Source organism: Emiliania huxleyi, assembly GCF_000372725.1.
Source record: "Emiliania huxleyi CCMP1516 unplaced genomic scaffold EMIHUscaffold_115, whole genome shotgun sequence".
NCBI classification, from domain to species: domain Eukaryota; phylum Haptophyta; order Isochrysidales; family Noelaerhabdaceae; genus Emiliania; species Emiliania huxleyi.
This window is the reverse complement of record NW_005201493.1, coordinates 229,980-242,977: the sequence shown is the minus strand read 5'-3', so window position 1 is coordinate 242,977 and position 12,998 is coordinate 229,980. Positions and strand designations below refer to the sequence as shown.

The window sequence follows — 12,998 nt, the reverse complement described above, 5'->3', positions numbered from 1 at the left end:
CCCACGTGCCGGCCCAGAGGCTTATCTATCCCGTCCACAACAGAGCTGTAGTGTCAGTTCAGACCCCCACCACAAAGCGAATATAGCTGTTTGTGCACATCCAATGCAAGCGCCCGTCTCAACTTTCATGATGATGCGACTTGCGCAGGACAACTCGATCATGGACAACATCGACTACAAAGCGAAGGTCGGCTTCGCGCCGGCTGGCGACGGCGGCCGAGTCACAATCGTCCTCTCGTTTGCGTCGGAATCCCCTTCGCTCCTCGGAACCGAGGTGCCTGTCTATGCGCGTGTTCATCCTAACAGCGCGATCTTCCCGTCCCAACGCCGCTCTATCGTCCCTGGCCCACAGGCGCGCGGCGCCAAGAACGCCCTCGTGAAGGACGTCCCCGCAAATTCTGGCGCGGAGGCCTCCGAAGAGAGCATCATCAAGAAAGACCCTTCGGCGGAGGCGCCCGACGCGGGCACGGTCGACTCGGCCAAGGCCAAGGCCACTTCGCTCCTCGGAGCCAAGGTGCGCGTGCGCACGCCAGGATCGTGATCATCCCTCTCCCGTCTCCGAAAGCCTGTACTACTCTCTTTCGCCCACAGGCTTGCGGCGTCGAGAACGACGTCAAGGACATCTCCGTGGCGGCGTCTGGCACGGAGGACGTCCTCAAGAAGGACCCGGCCGCGGAAAAGGCGCCCGACGCGGGCGCGGTCGACTCGGACAAGGCCAAGGCCATGTTCGCCACCCACGCGCCGCGCCCGACCGCCGTTTTCTGGTCCAAGTTTACGCCCCCGACCGGCCCACCGACGGCCCCCACCGGCGCCGTCAAAGGCGCCCTCAAGAAGGACATCCCTGCGGCAGAGTCTGGCGCGGAGGCCTCCGTTGACGAGACCGGCGCCATCAAGAACGACCCGGCGCTCAAGCCGGCCACCAAGGTCGCCACGGCCCTCAAGGAGTTTCCGGCGGCGGTTTGCGGCGAGACGCTGCCGTCGATCAAGGAGTTTCCGGAGGAGAAGCCCGCCGCCCCGGCGGCGAGCGCCTGGCATTGTGCGCGCCGGCGTCTGCCAGCCCACTCTGTGACCCCATCCCGCGTTCGACGCGTAGGTCGACGCCGACTGGAACGTCTCGTCCAAGGAGTTTCCAGGGGAGACGGCCGCCCCGGCGGTGAGCACCTCCCAGCAGAAGCACACGCGGGTATTGTGGGGACACGCGAGTCATGCAGGCGGGCACTTACATTGATCCTGTGACCTCTCGTCTGCCGCACGGCACGCGCGCGCAGGTCATCGACGGGTGGAAGACCCCCTCCCCGCTCCGCAAGATCGAGCGCAAGGGCGAGCCCAACCTGATCGACACCTCCAAGAAGACCACCAAGAACCCCACCCCGATCGGCCGCGTCGACCCCAACGGGTTCGCGGCCCTGCTCGGAACGGACGTCGACGAGGAAGACCTCGCTGGCGTCGGCTCCGGCAACGCGTTCGACGACGAGGAAGACCTCGCTGGCGTCGGCTCCGGCAAGGCGTCTGTCAACGACGCCCCGCCGACGTCGTCGACGCCTTCGGCGCGTACTGCCTTGCCCGTTCAGCGCACCTTGCCTGCTCGTGACAAACGCTCGTCCGCCTGTCAGGGCGGCGCCGGGGAGAAGACCGAGCCGACCTCGACGCGCTACGGCTTCCGCTTTGGCAAGTTCTGCTCGACAAAGCTGCTGTGCGTCTTCCTCACCCTGGCGATCGGTCTGTGCTGCTCGGCCTTTGCACTCTCTTCGTACGGCTCTGGCGGCGTCTCCTCCGAGCTCCTCGAGTCGGTGCTCGTGCCCGACGCGGCCGCGATCCCGGTGAGCGCCATAGCCTCCCGAGGCTGAGACGGAATAGGGTCACATGGTGCTTGACATCCCCGCTTACCCCGCGCAGGTCGTCGACTTCTCCAATATCACGCCGGAGAAGGATTTCAACCCGACGGCGCTCCCGACCGAGACTGAGACTGCGCGCGGCGCCCTCTTTGCTCCTTTCAACCCTGCGCCCGACCCCGTGGTGGCCGACCTGCTGCCGTCGCCAGACGGCGGCAGCAGCGAGGTGGTCTACGTGATCACTGAACTGATTCCAGAGGTGCGAGACGCCCAGGCCTCCCCGTGGTATGTTGCATTCGAGGCTGGCCTCGCGGCCGGCGTCAAATCGACGCCGGGCATTCAGCTCAAATTCTTGTCATTGGGCATTGCAGAAACGAACGGGATGGATGTCGATCGATATGAGGCAAGTATTCACGAGGCCTGCCAGCAGCGCAAGGGTGGCGCCCTCTTGTTTTACCTCCCCTACCTTGAGGGCTCTGCTGAATACGAACGCATCGATAACGCTCTCAACGCCTGCCTGGATGAGCGTCCCGACTTCCCCATATTTTCGTACTCATCCGACACGTACCACAACGCGCGGCTTTACGGCTTCATCGGCATGGCAACCTACTCCATGGGGCAGCGCTGCGCACGCGCACTTCTCTTCACAACCAAAGAACTCGGCAGCGACCGCAAGACCTCCGATGCAGTCGCGGGGCGCCGCGCCTGCCCGGCCAAGCCGTCGGAAGAGTTCGAGCAGCGATGCCCCGGTAAGGTGTGCGACGTCCACTGGCCTGAGTACATGAACGAGGAAGACTACCATCTGCGCCTGTTTTCGGGGCTCAACCACACTCTGAGCATGCACGGCGCGCGGGCCGAGAGACGCACGGACAAACTCACAACGGCCGATATGCGCAAAGTCAACAAACGCACGGAGCTGCTCATGTCGACACGAGGCATGTCAAGGTCAGACGCGCAGCACACCGCCTTCAGGATGGCGTTGGAGGACCCGAGCAAGTTTCCGAATATGCCGGTCGGGCATGTCACGGTCTTATCCTCCGGGTACGCGTCCATGTTTCCCGACGATGCGAAGCTGCACTGCGGTTTCTACGTTGACGGGCAAAATACATGGCAAATGGGTGAAGATGTTTTCCGCTTGGGTCTGACCGCGATGCAGACTGCAGCTGCCGCGATGAGCATTCCCTATGACGAGTGGAGGGCCGCCCGCGGGAACAACGAGGCCGAGACGACGACGAACTCCGTCCAGTACGCCAACACCGCGAAATGGACAGACACAATCTCAGCCGAGAACCTCCAGCGAGGACTTAACCTCGCAAAGCTAGCGGCCCTCGCATACGAATACGAATACGGCGCGAGTTGGACAACGCCCGCGGCCGAGTGCACCGACAACGACAGCTGCCTGCAGTCCAAGCCAGCGTGGGGCGCCGGATACCAGTGCGCCAGCAGCTCACAGTACTGCAGCTCATGGGCGGAGGACATGAAGTGCTGCCCCGTCACATGTGGCACTTGCGGAGACCCTGACATGCCAACCCTGACATGCGTGCGCACATTTAAGCCGCCGCTTCAGGGGATCGAGGAGACACTCTTCGGCTCGGGGCCCAGATGCAACGTCATCCAGGATGACGCCCTCGACTTGGGTTCCTCTGTGGTGGAATACACTTCCGAGTCGGACACAGACTCCGGAGCATTCATGTTCGTTGCGAAGCGAGGCAACGACGAGTACGTGGTATCCTTCTCCGGCACCGGAGGCGTTAAAGACGGCGTGGAGGATTTGGCGGCTGCCGTTTCAAAATACGTGGAGCTTGGTCCGGGCCATGAAACATGCGCTGCAGAGAATTGCATGTGCACTGCAGGAGATGGAGACTCGACCAACTGCAAGTACGCTGCAGGCATGGGGTGGGTTTGGCAATACGAGGAGCTCCGTGCTGCTGGCTGGAGCGCAGAGGAGTTCTGCAGAGAGGCAGGCGACTCGACGATAATTGTGACCGGCCACAGCCTCGGCGGCGCGCTGGCAAACATTGGTGCGGTGGACCTGAAGCTGCACGGTTGTGAGGTGAAGCTGCACACCTTTTCATCTCCGAGAGTCTGGAAGGAAGGGGCCGAGCTGTTTGATGACGAGTTCCCCGAGATCGATGAAAAGGCAATTGCAGCTCTCAAGGCCGCCGGAGTGAAGGCCGCTATGAGGGCTATGGAGGATGGAGGCGACATCATGTCTGTGAAGGAAGCGCTGAAGGCTACTTTGAAGGGGGTGGGCCACGACTTTACCGACGCCCTGCTTGACACCACGTTTGCGGCCGGATCAAAATTTGATGCAATGCAAGCCGCCATCCTTGAAGGCGGTATTGAGGGTGTTGCCGCGCTGGGAGAGGAGCTCAAGCCTGTTCTGGAGCCGCTGGCGTGCCTGACAGGTGAAGCGGAGTGCCCAGCACTTCTCGACCTCGGAGTGAGCAATGCCAACTCCGTGCTTACTTTCGCGCGGACGGCCGTGCGGCTGAGTGGACTCTTTCCCGGAACAGCGAGCTGGGCAATCCGCAACAGAAACGACGTCAAGGGGGCTGATTTCGTGAAGGGTCTCGCGATTGACTCGACTCGCTGGGTAAGCGAGGGCGACTTGGTTCCGTCGGTTCCTTCTACATCCATGGGATACGAGCACGTGGGCACGCGCGTGATCAACCTCAAATGGAAAGGCGCGTGGTGGGCAAATACCCCCAACCCGTTCAAGTATGAGACTGATACCGATTTCACGCCGAGAGTGTCCAACTTGTGCGAGTACAGGAACGAGATCGGCACGGCTCTTAGCTTTGTCCCTGTGATCGGCTCCTTGGGTCAATTTGCTTCGATGGCGCTGTGCGCCGCCGCTGCGGCAATCAATTCCTTCGTCGGGAACGGCTACCATCTTTTGTTTACGACAATGGTACGGATCAAGCAGGCAATCGTGTATCCAGACGGTCTCCCCGACTTGTCCCGCCATTGCGAAGAACACATTGATTGCGAATCGCGCACATGTTACTGGAGTTACGACGGAGAGGACTACCAGTGCTGTCGTGCAGGAGAGTACGCGTTCTCGTTTTCCTGGGGCACAAACTACTGCAGTAACTAGACGACTAATCTCGGAGCACCTGTCGAGCCTACTACTGCCCGACGACGACCGCGGGAAATATGATGCGGACTGGGAAGATGTGTATTAAGACGATAGCGAACGACCCTGGGGCCGAAGTCAATAGCGAATCAACAATCGGTGCGAGTCCGGCATACGCGCAGGGAAAACGAGTGCGCGGCCCCAGGCTACTGGAAAAGGTAAGACGATACGAGAGCCCTTCACAGGCCTAAGTCCACGGCGCCAGAACTCAGTGGCAAAAACACCCACTGGCGACCCACCGTGGCAGCGAGGATTCCCGGACTACTGGTAAGGTAAGCGGTAATGCAGCGCAATACGAGCTGGCGGCGCGACGGAAAACGAATGGACTCTCTCTAACCCGCGACTCTAGCCCTTCACAGGCGTAAGTCCACGGCGCCAGAACTCAGTGGCAAAAACACCCACTCACTGGCGACCCACCGGGGCAGCGGCGGTGTTTCTCAAGATCGTATCTTGGCGAGCTGTGTGTGCGCCTAACGTTAAAGGCACCAGCCTCGCCGCATCCGGGGGAGGTAAAATGTTGTGTGTACGTACCTTTAGCTTACTGGGAGAAAAGGGAGAGGGGGTTGTGTTCTCTAGGCCCCTAAGGGTTGTCGGCGACTCGTTCGTGTTGCTCGAGGCCTACGCTGCGCCGCCCTCGTTGGCGCGAGTCAGTGTTGACAGACCCCCTCTCCGGGTAGGAGCCGGAACCCAGCGCGTGGATCGCGTCACACCAATCCTCGCTACCCAACGCGGCGAAAGAATATCCACCTCGAGAACCTCGAGAGGAACCAGCGGTGCCCTCGTCTTGCCGACCATCGTTGGGCGCCTCGCAGCCAGCATTCGCTTTGCCTTATGAAGGTGGCGGTCACTGGCGCCTCGGGCTTGACGGGCTCGCTTGTCGTGCGTAAGCTGCAGGAGCGCGGGCACACGCCGCTGGCTGTCGTCCGGTCGCAGGACAAGGCGGACGAGCTGTGCGCCAGCTACGCGAATCTGGACGTTGCCCTCACGGACGTGACTGGGCCGGGCGCAAGGGCGAGCCTGGAGACTGCCCTCGGTGGGGCCGATGCGCTCATCATCTGCACGAGCGCAAAGCCAAAGCTGGACTTTTGGTCGCTTCCGGGCGTCATCTTTGGCAAGATGATGGGCAACAAGGACGCCAAGCCCCGCTTCTCCTTCCCCGCGGGGGCGGCGCCGCGCGATGTCGACTACGAGGGAACGCGAGTGCAGATCGCCGCGGCCAAGGCGGCGGGCGTGTCGCACGTGGTGCTGCTCTCCTCGATGGCAGGCACTATTGATGTTCTCAAATGGCAGTGCTATACCGGTAGTGAACATCAATGTGAACATCAATGGCAGGCACGCTGCCGGAGCACTTTCTGAACGTGTCGATGGACAAGATCGTGCTTTGGAAGCGGCGCGCCGAAATGGAGCTCATCGCCTCCGGCTTGGAGTACACGGTCATCCACCCCGGCGGCCTGCTCCCGCACTATGGCCAGAAGGAGCCCGCCCCAGGCGCCGACGTGCGAGCTCGCGCGGCGGCGGCGAGCTCAGCGCCTCTTCACACCCGCCTCCCTCGAGTGTGAGCAGGCGGACAGAGAGCGCTGGTCGTGGGGGTGGACGATGCGCTGATGGAGCGCGACGCCGCCGGGCGCGTCATCCCTCGCGAGGACGTGGCCGCGCTCTGCGTGCTCGCGCTCGACACGCCCGAGGCGCGAGGCCGCTCCTTTGACGTCGTGAGCAGCCCGCCTGGCGAGGGCGCCGCCTTCTCCGGCGACATGGCGGCCCTCCTCTCCAGCCTTTCCGGCGAGAACTGCGACTACTCGAGGCCGGCCAACCTGGAAGAGCTGCTGGGCTGAAGAGGCTGTGCGCTTCGCGTGCAGAGATTTGTGGTACTTTGGCCCGCGCGGTTCGAGCGTTCGAGCAGGCTTTTGAGTTTGGCTCTTTGGCTGTTTCTATTCGTTTGGTGAGAGTAACGAAAGTAACGTGTGTCGGTCGGGTGTGGCCAGCAAGCAGCAAATGCTGTTTTGGGTATATTATTATAGACGGTCTGCGTGATCGCTCTTTGGCAACGGCGCAGCGCCCCGCCTTTGCACCAGCTATGTGCGGGGACAGGTGGAAGGTGGGACCCTCGGCCGCGCCCGACCCAGACACAGTGTCAACAAGACCAAGTCCAAGACGCTGCACGTGTGATAGAGACACGAGAGACAGCGGCTCGCCGTCGCCACGACACCAGCTCACCACACAAACCAACGCTGTAGTTATAGAGTGGCCAGCGTCATGTTGGACGCTCGCGTGAAGCGGCCCGTGCCCGGCCCGCCGCCTCTGCTCTCGTCCTCTTCCAAGACGAGCATCTCTGCCTGCGCCTCCGCCATCGCGTGCCGCATGGCCGCCACTTTCGCCCTCGTCTCCTTGGCGGCAAGCGCGACAGTGTGCTCGGCCTCGGCGCGCGCCTTGCGCACCTTGGCGTGAAAGAGCTCTTTGGCCGCATTCCGCACGCGTGGCACGTCTGCGTACGCTGCCTCCACCTCCCGGTCCGCCTGCTCTCGCTGCTGGGTGAGTTGCTGTTGCGGCTCGCCCCCGCCCTTCTTCTCCGCCTCTGGTGGCGTCGCGGCTTCACCCGTAGTTTCGCCGGTGTTCTTCTCGAGCGCATTGGCTGCCGCGGCCACCTCTCGTTCGCACTCCTCCACCTTGGCGGCCGCCGCTGCAATCGTTTCGTCTGCCCGGCTCTCAGCCCTCGCATTCGCAGCATTGGCGTCAGCTCTAGCAGCCCGCTGCTCCGCGGCCTGCTCACTCTTTTTGCATTCCGCCAGCGCCGCTGCTATGGCTTCGTCTGCCTTGCATTGCGCATTCACTATCGCCTCGCGTTGCGCCCTCTCCGCCGCAGCTGCTGCTTGCATCGCCGTCTCTGCTCGCTCAAGCCATGCCGGAAACACCGCGGTTGCGTCGGTGGCGGGGACGAGCGCAGTTGTCGCCGCCGACGACTCCGGAGCGGCAGCCGCTTCCGGCGCCGCGGCAGCCGCTTCCGCTGCAGCGACGGAGCGAGCTGGCGTTGCCATCGATCCCTTATCAACCGTAACGCCAGAGTCTCTCTTCATGTGTGTATGGGGCCGTATTTTCCTCTCAACAAGGCTGTGGATCTTTACGAACATTCGAGAACATACCCCAGGGTGAACTGCATCCGAACGTGGCATTCGGGTGATCAGATCACTACCGCCGAAACGCAAGCGCTTGGAGCAAGGGAACTGCGACTCTTTTAGTTTGAGAGCGAGAGAAGTCATTTTTCTCCACAGGCACGGCGGCGAGGATCTTTTTTGTACCCCAAAATTTATCGGCGCGAGACGTGCGTCCTCTGTCGTCGCCCCGCATGAGCGCTCTCCCCGTTTGGTCCGACCCGGTCGCAAATCTGACGGTGAGTGACGCAGGGCCGCGTGCACGCGGCCTGCCTCCGGTCTTCCCCGATTTGATCTCTCTCGACGACCTGCAGATCTGCGTGCTCGACGTCCACGGCCTCGGGCTGCCCAACATGGACTGGGGCACCGCCCCCGATTGGGCCGTCGAATTGAAGTTCGGATACGATTGCGACGGGCGATACTGCGAGCGAGCACACCGCTGTAGCTCCTCGATTCTGGGGTCGATGATGAACGACTTGCGTGATGGGCCGCCCACCGCGTACTGGAGTCACTGCTGCGCCACGTTTCCGGACGTCGTGGTGTGGGAGGACACCCAAGTCACGTTTGAGCTGTTCGACGTCGACAACTTGGGGCTCCACGACTCGCTCTGCTGTTCTGCCTCCGTGCCTTTGCTTGCCGCCACAGGCAGCGGCCCCTATACTGCCCGCCTGTCAGGCGGAGACTCGCGCTATCTCGACGTGCGGCTCTCCTTCGAGCGCGGACCGTCACCGCCACCGCCCAAACCGCCACCGCGCCCACCAATATCGCCCAGGCCTCCTCCTCTACCGCCGCGGCCGCCACGCACGCCACCAGGCACCGCCAGCTGCGACGCGACGTGGCACCCGCCCTCCAACAAGAAGAGCAGTGCAAACCATAACGGGCCGCCCGACGGATGCTGGGTCATCGGCCCTCCGTGGTGGGGCGCTCGGCCACAGTGCCTGCTCGGCCCGCTGCTGGAGCTGTTTGGGGGGCAGGAGACGCTCCCGTTGCCAAGCGCGTATTTCGACGGGTGGGGGAACTCGAACTGGGTCGAGGTGGAGATCCCTCTGTCTGGCACGATCAAGATCAAGAGCCTCGTCGCGTCGCACCTGGTGTGCTCCTACATCCGCCGCGCGCCATTCAGCGCCGAGGCCTTTGTCGAGAAGGACTCGAGTCTGCTGAGTCAAACGTCACCCGACTCGGGCCGGAGGCTGCGCATCGCCATACACATCAAGGAGATGACCTGCACGGCGGTGATCCATGGCGACGAGGCGTCGGGCCTGGTCGCGCACCACCTGTCGGACTCGAGCATGACCATCGACCTCGGCGACATCAAGATCGGCGCGGAGATTTTTGTTGGCTTCGAGGCCGACGATGACGGTAACCTGATCCAGAACTTGGGCTTTGCAGACCCGGCGTGCAAGCCGACGAAGAGCTGCTCCTGCCGGCCCCTCGACATGCGCTGTCCGGTGGCGGGCATGTCGATCGGGCGGCTCGAGGTCCACGTGTTTGACACGGAGCAGTCCTCAAACACGGGATTCACCAACGAGCTGATGCGTGCTGTGACGCCGATGATACGTACGGGTCTCGTGGAGGCGATCGTCAAGCAGAATTTCCCACGGCACACGAAGCTGGCTACCCCGCCGGAGCCACGCAACGAGTCGGCCGACGGCGGCGCGGGATGTGTCTTCTCGGAGGGCTGCCGCCTATTCAACCTTGTCTCCGAAACGGTGCTCAGCGGGCCGTTCTCGCCACTCTCAGTCTTCCACCGGATGGGCGAGGCACGGCCGCCCCGAAACGACGAGCCGCGCGCAACCGAGCTTGTGCTCGATACGCCGGCGCTCGCAGCCCTGGCGGAGGCCATGCTCGGCAGCAGTCCGCTCACCAGCAGCGGAGGCGGCATCGTCGTCGACGCCGCGCCGCGCACCGAGTCGGGCCTGGCGCAGTTCGAGCTAGTTGAGCTGAACCTGACGGTCGCAGATAGCTCCTTCATGAGCTTGATTTTTGGCTACGACCTCAACGCCACGCTGGACTTTGAATTCCTCGAGGTGCGAGCGGCCGCAAACTTCATATGGCTGCCGACGGCGGAGCCGGAGGGGCCGCGCCTTGGCGGCAGCCAAGCGCGGGGCTACGAGCTCGACCCGTCCAAGGCCATCAAGCAGCGTATTCAGTTTGGCATGGTGGGCAAGAACTTCACCACGAGCACGCAGAGCTCGCTCCTCCACATGCAAAAGGGCGCCTCGATCTTCGCCTGCGCGCTGCTCAAGCTCGGGCTGCAGGACTTTAGCGTCGATGGGGACGTCAACATTCATGCGCGTGCCGCTGGTGGTGACTGGGAAGAGGACGCGGCTGCCTTCTTCAACGAACTGCTCGGGTTCGTCCTCACGAACGTCAATGCTTTGCCGGCCAGCGGCGTGGCGGGGAGTGCATCGCTGACGCACGCGTTGAGTGGCTCGGTGTTGCGACAGCTGCTCACCGCCGAGGAGTGCGCCAGCGTGCGGCCGTGCGGTAGCGAGACACTCGCCCGCGACGCTGGAGACGGGGAAGCATCGTCTCCATCAGGGTCGTGGATGAATTGGCTCGGGGTCGGCCACGCCTTTGGCATGGTGGTCAATTTCGGTCTGTCGATGGCCGACCTGGCCGCGCTGCAGCCCATATTCCTCAGGTTTGGCGATGAGGCGCTCCGGCTGGCGCCGACAGGCACCCTCCTTGACGGCGCGACGTGGAAGTCATCCGTGGGTGCCAGCGCGTTGTATCGTCTCCTCCCGAATGCAGACCGCCCGTCGATCCGCGTGTCAGACGTGACGCTCGAGACACGGCTCCACGCCCCGCTGACGAAGCTAGAGGTGGAGGGAGGGGGAGACACGGCCCACCTTACGCTCAAGTACCTGGACGCACGCGTGTCGCTGGAGCTGCTCCTGCCAAAGAAGACGTCGCAGCTCGGCTCCGAGACCACGATCAAGACGTCGGCGCGCTTGCGGCTCCGTGACGTATCCGTCGCGGCACCGCTCCGCCTCTACCCCGCCGACGATGCTGGCTTCGCGGCTCGCGGCGCGGTGCGGCCGTGGATGCTGAGTGTCGGCGATGTGATGGGAGGCGTCTCCTGCGTGCACGCGCGGGTGAGTGGCGGCGCGCCCACGCTGAGTGCGACCGTGGAAGCTCTCGACATCAGCGAGGGGGTCGCGAGGGGGATGGACTTTCTCGAGAGAACCCTGCTCGACGAGCCCATCCCTCTTGAGCTCCTCAGCCCCTGGGCCCCCTTTTTCGCCGACCTGGTGAACGAGATGGCGGCTTTGACCGAGCAGGATGCGGGCGGTTGCAGCGCGAGCGGTCCCGCCTCGGCGATCCCGCTTTGGGCCCTCATGGTGGGCGTCGTGGCGCTGCTGACGTTGTTGGTAGCGGGTCTCGCCTATGGGTGCACCAAGCTTCTTCCGAAGCAGGGTGGCGAGCCCAGCCAGAGCTCGGGGGAGAAGATGCTTTGAGAGCAGAGGCGTGACACGGTCTACCTATGTTGAGCGCTGGCCAGGCGTCTCCACTACTCGTGTCCTCCGCCCGTCGCCCTCCGTACTACATGTCAGAATATTCCGTCTCGCGCGCATCAGCGCGTACGTTACAGGAAGCGTACAGCAACTCCTCGGACTCGCAACGCTTGCTTCTCTAAGAAAAAAGCGCGGCGGGGGTTGGATACACATGGCCAATTAGAATTACGGACCGTTTTGGCGCGCGTCCAAACACTCCAAGATCCTGTCCCGCTCCCCCACGCCCAGCCCCCACCCCCTCGCCCGCCCCCCCAGCCCCAGCGGCCGACGAGTCGGCGGGGACGGCGCCCCGGCCCCCCGCTTCCCCGCCGTGGAACACCTTTCTTTTTTAGAAATTTCCGGCGTGAAGAGAGGGGCCATAACGCCGTCTGTACACAAGCCAGCGCGCGGCAAATAGGGCGCGCCGCCCTCCCTCGTCCGGGAGGCGGCGCGCAATCAAGGCCACCCTATGGGCGCTGGAGCAAGACCCAAACGCCGCGGGACCTACTGAGGTAGCAATACCCGGCGCGGCGCGACCGTTGCGGCAAGCCGCGCGGTGGCTCATGGTCATGCCGCCCCCTTCTTGGCGGCGGCCTTGGCCAGCGCCTTCTCGCGCCCCTTGGCCATCGAGTAGAGGTAGGAGCCGACGATCGCCACCTAGTCCGACACCGAGCCTGCTGTGAAGAGACGCCGTCCTAACGCAGCGCCAACCCCCCCCCCCCCCAGAGCGGCGTCCGCGCGGCGGCGCGGCTGCTCTCGCTGCTCTCGGCTGCTCGCGGCTACTCTCCGCGACTCTCGGCGGCTCTCGGCGAATCTCGCGCCGACGAGCCACATCTCCCCATATCTCCCCATATCTCCCCATATCTCGCACCGTCGAGCCGGCGATGCAGAGCGGCGTCATCGGCGTCTTGAAGAAGACGACGCACGCGAGCAGGATCACGACACGCCTGCGGGGAAAAGAAAACACGCCGCGCTCTCCACCAGCGAAGAACGCGCAAAGGCCGCACGCCGCGCGGGCGGGGAGAAGGGACGCGGCTGCAACACGGAGCTGGACCTCGAAAACAGGTGTGTGTGCAGGGGGCGACACCGGCGGGCAGGGTGGCGGCGCGCTTGAGCGTGTTTGCGACCGCGTGTGTCACCGGGTTGACGTTGTTCAGCGCGAGCATCGCAACCTGCGTCCGGAGAGGTCGGAGGGCTGAGCCGAGAGGTAGCCGTGGTGGGCCTAGGCGAGCCGAGAGGAAGCCGAGAGGAAGCCGAGAGAGGGAGCCGAGAGGGAGCCGAGAGACAGCCAAGAGGGAGCCGAGAGGGAGCCGAGAGGGAGCCGAGAGACAGCCAAGAGGGAGCCGAGAGGAGCCGAGAGGGAGCCGAGAGAGGCAGCCGAGAG

The 12,998-nt window shown here is 63.5% G+C and overlaps 4 protein-coding genes across 4 annotated transcripts in view; 3 read left to right on the top strand and 1 right to left on the bottom strand.

The window, feature by feature from the left end:
* Window positions 1–4,017: 4,017 nt before the first annotated feature.
* Window positions 4,018–5,405, top strand: EMIHUDRAFT_361602 (hypothetical protein; the record flags this gene model as incomplete). Its single annotated transcript, XM_005791159.1, has 1 exon — window positions 4,018–5,405. One exon carries the CDS (start codon window positions 4,021–4,023, stop codon window positions 4,930–4,932), a length of 912 nt encoding a protein of 303 aa, XP_005791216.1. The 3' UTR covers window positions 4,933–5,405.
* A 374-nt stretch (window positions 5,406–5,779) lies between these two features.
* EMIHUDRAFT_466780 (hypothetical protein) lies at window positions 5,780–6,922 on the top strand. Its single transcript, XM_005791158.1, has 3 exons — window positions 5,780–6,235; window positions 6,304–6,459; window positions 6,535–6,922. The coding sequence occupies exons 1-3, from the start codon at window positions 5,803–5,805 to the stop codon at window positions 6,801–6,803; spliced, it is 858 nt and encodes a 285-aa protein (XP_005791215.1). The 5' UTR covers window positions 5,780–5,802; the 3' UTR covers window positions 6,804–6,922.
* A 1,389-nt stretch (window positions 6,923–8,311) lies between these two features.
* Window positions 8,312–11,578, top strand: EMIHUDRAFT_109203 (hypothetical protein; the record flags this gene model as incomplete). The annotated part of the gene is made up of 1 exon (XM_005791157.1): window positions 8,312–11,578. One exon carries the CDS (start codon window positions 8,312–8,314, stop codon window positions 11,576–11,578), a length of 3,267 nt encoding a protein of 1,088 aa, XP_005791214.1.
* Window positions 11,579–11,947: 369 nt separating this feature from the next.
* EMIHUDRAFT_440029 (hypothetical protein) overlaps window positions 11,948–12,998 on the bottom strand; it is a 3,943-nt gene continuing 2,892 nt past the window's right edge. Inside the window, exons 6-8 of the mRNA XM_005791156.1 lie at window positions 12,725–12,788; window positions 12,486–12,561; window positions 11,948–12,271 (exon numbers count right to left, since the gene is read on the bottom strand). Coding sequence (XP_005791213.1) covers window positions 12,182–12,271; window positions 12,486–12,561; window positions 12,725–12,788 — 230 coding nt within the window. The 3' untranslated portion in view covers window positions 11,948–12,181. The remainder of the gene's footprint in view (window positions 12,272–12,485; window positions 12,562–12,724; window positions 12,789–12,998) is intronic.

Excerpts from the sequence above, each read along its gene's own strand:
- EMIHUDRAFT_466780 (XM_005791158.1), top strand. The coding sequence starts at position 5,803 with ATGAAGGTGGCGGTCACTGGCGCCTCGGGCTTGACGGGCTCGCTTGTC. Across the intron at positions 6,236-6,303 it reads GCTGCTCTCCTCGATGGCAG|GCACGCTGCCGGAGCACTTT; the intron begins GCACTATTGATG and ends CATCAATGGCAG. Across the intron at positions 6,460-6,534 it reads CCAGAAGGAGCCCGCCCCAG|GCGGACAGAGAGCGCTGGTC; the intron begins GCGCCGACGTGC and ends GAGTGTGAGCAG.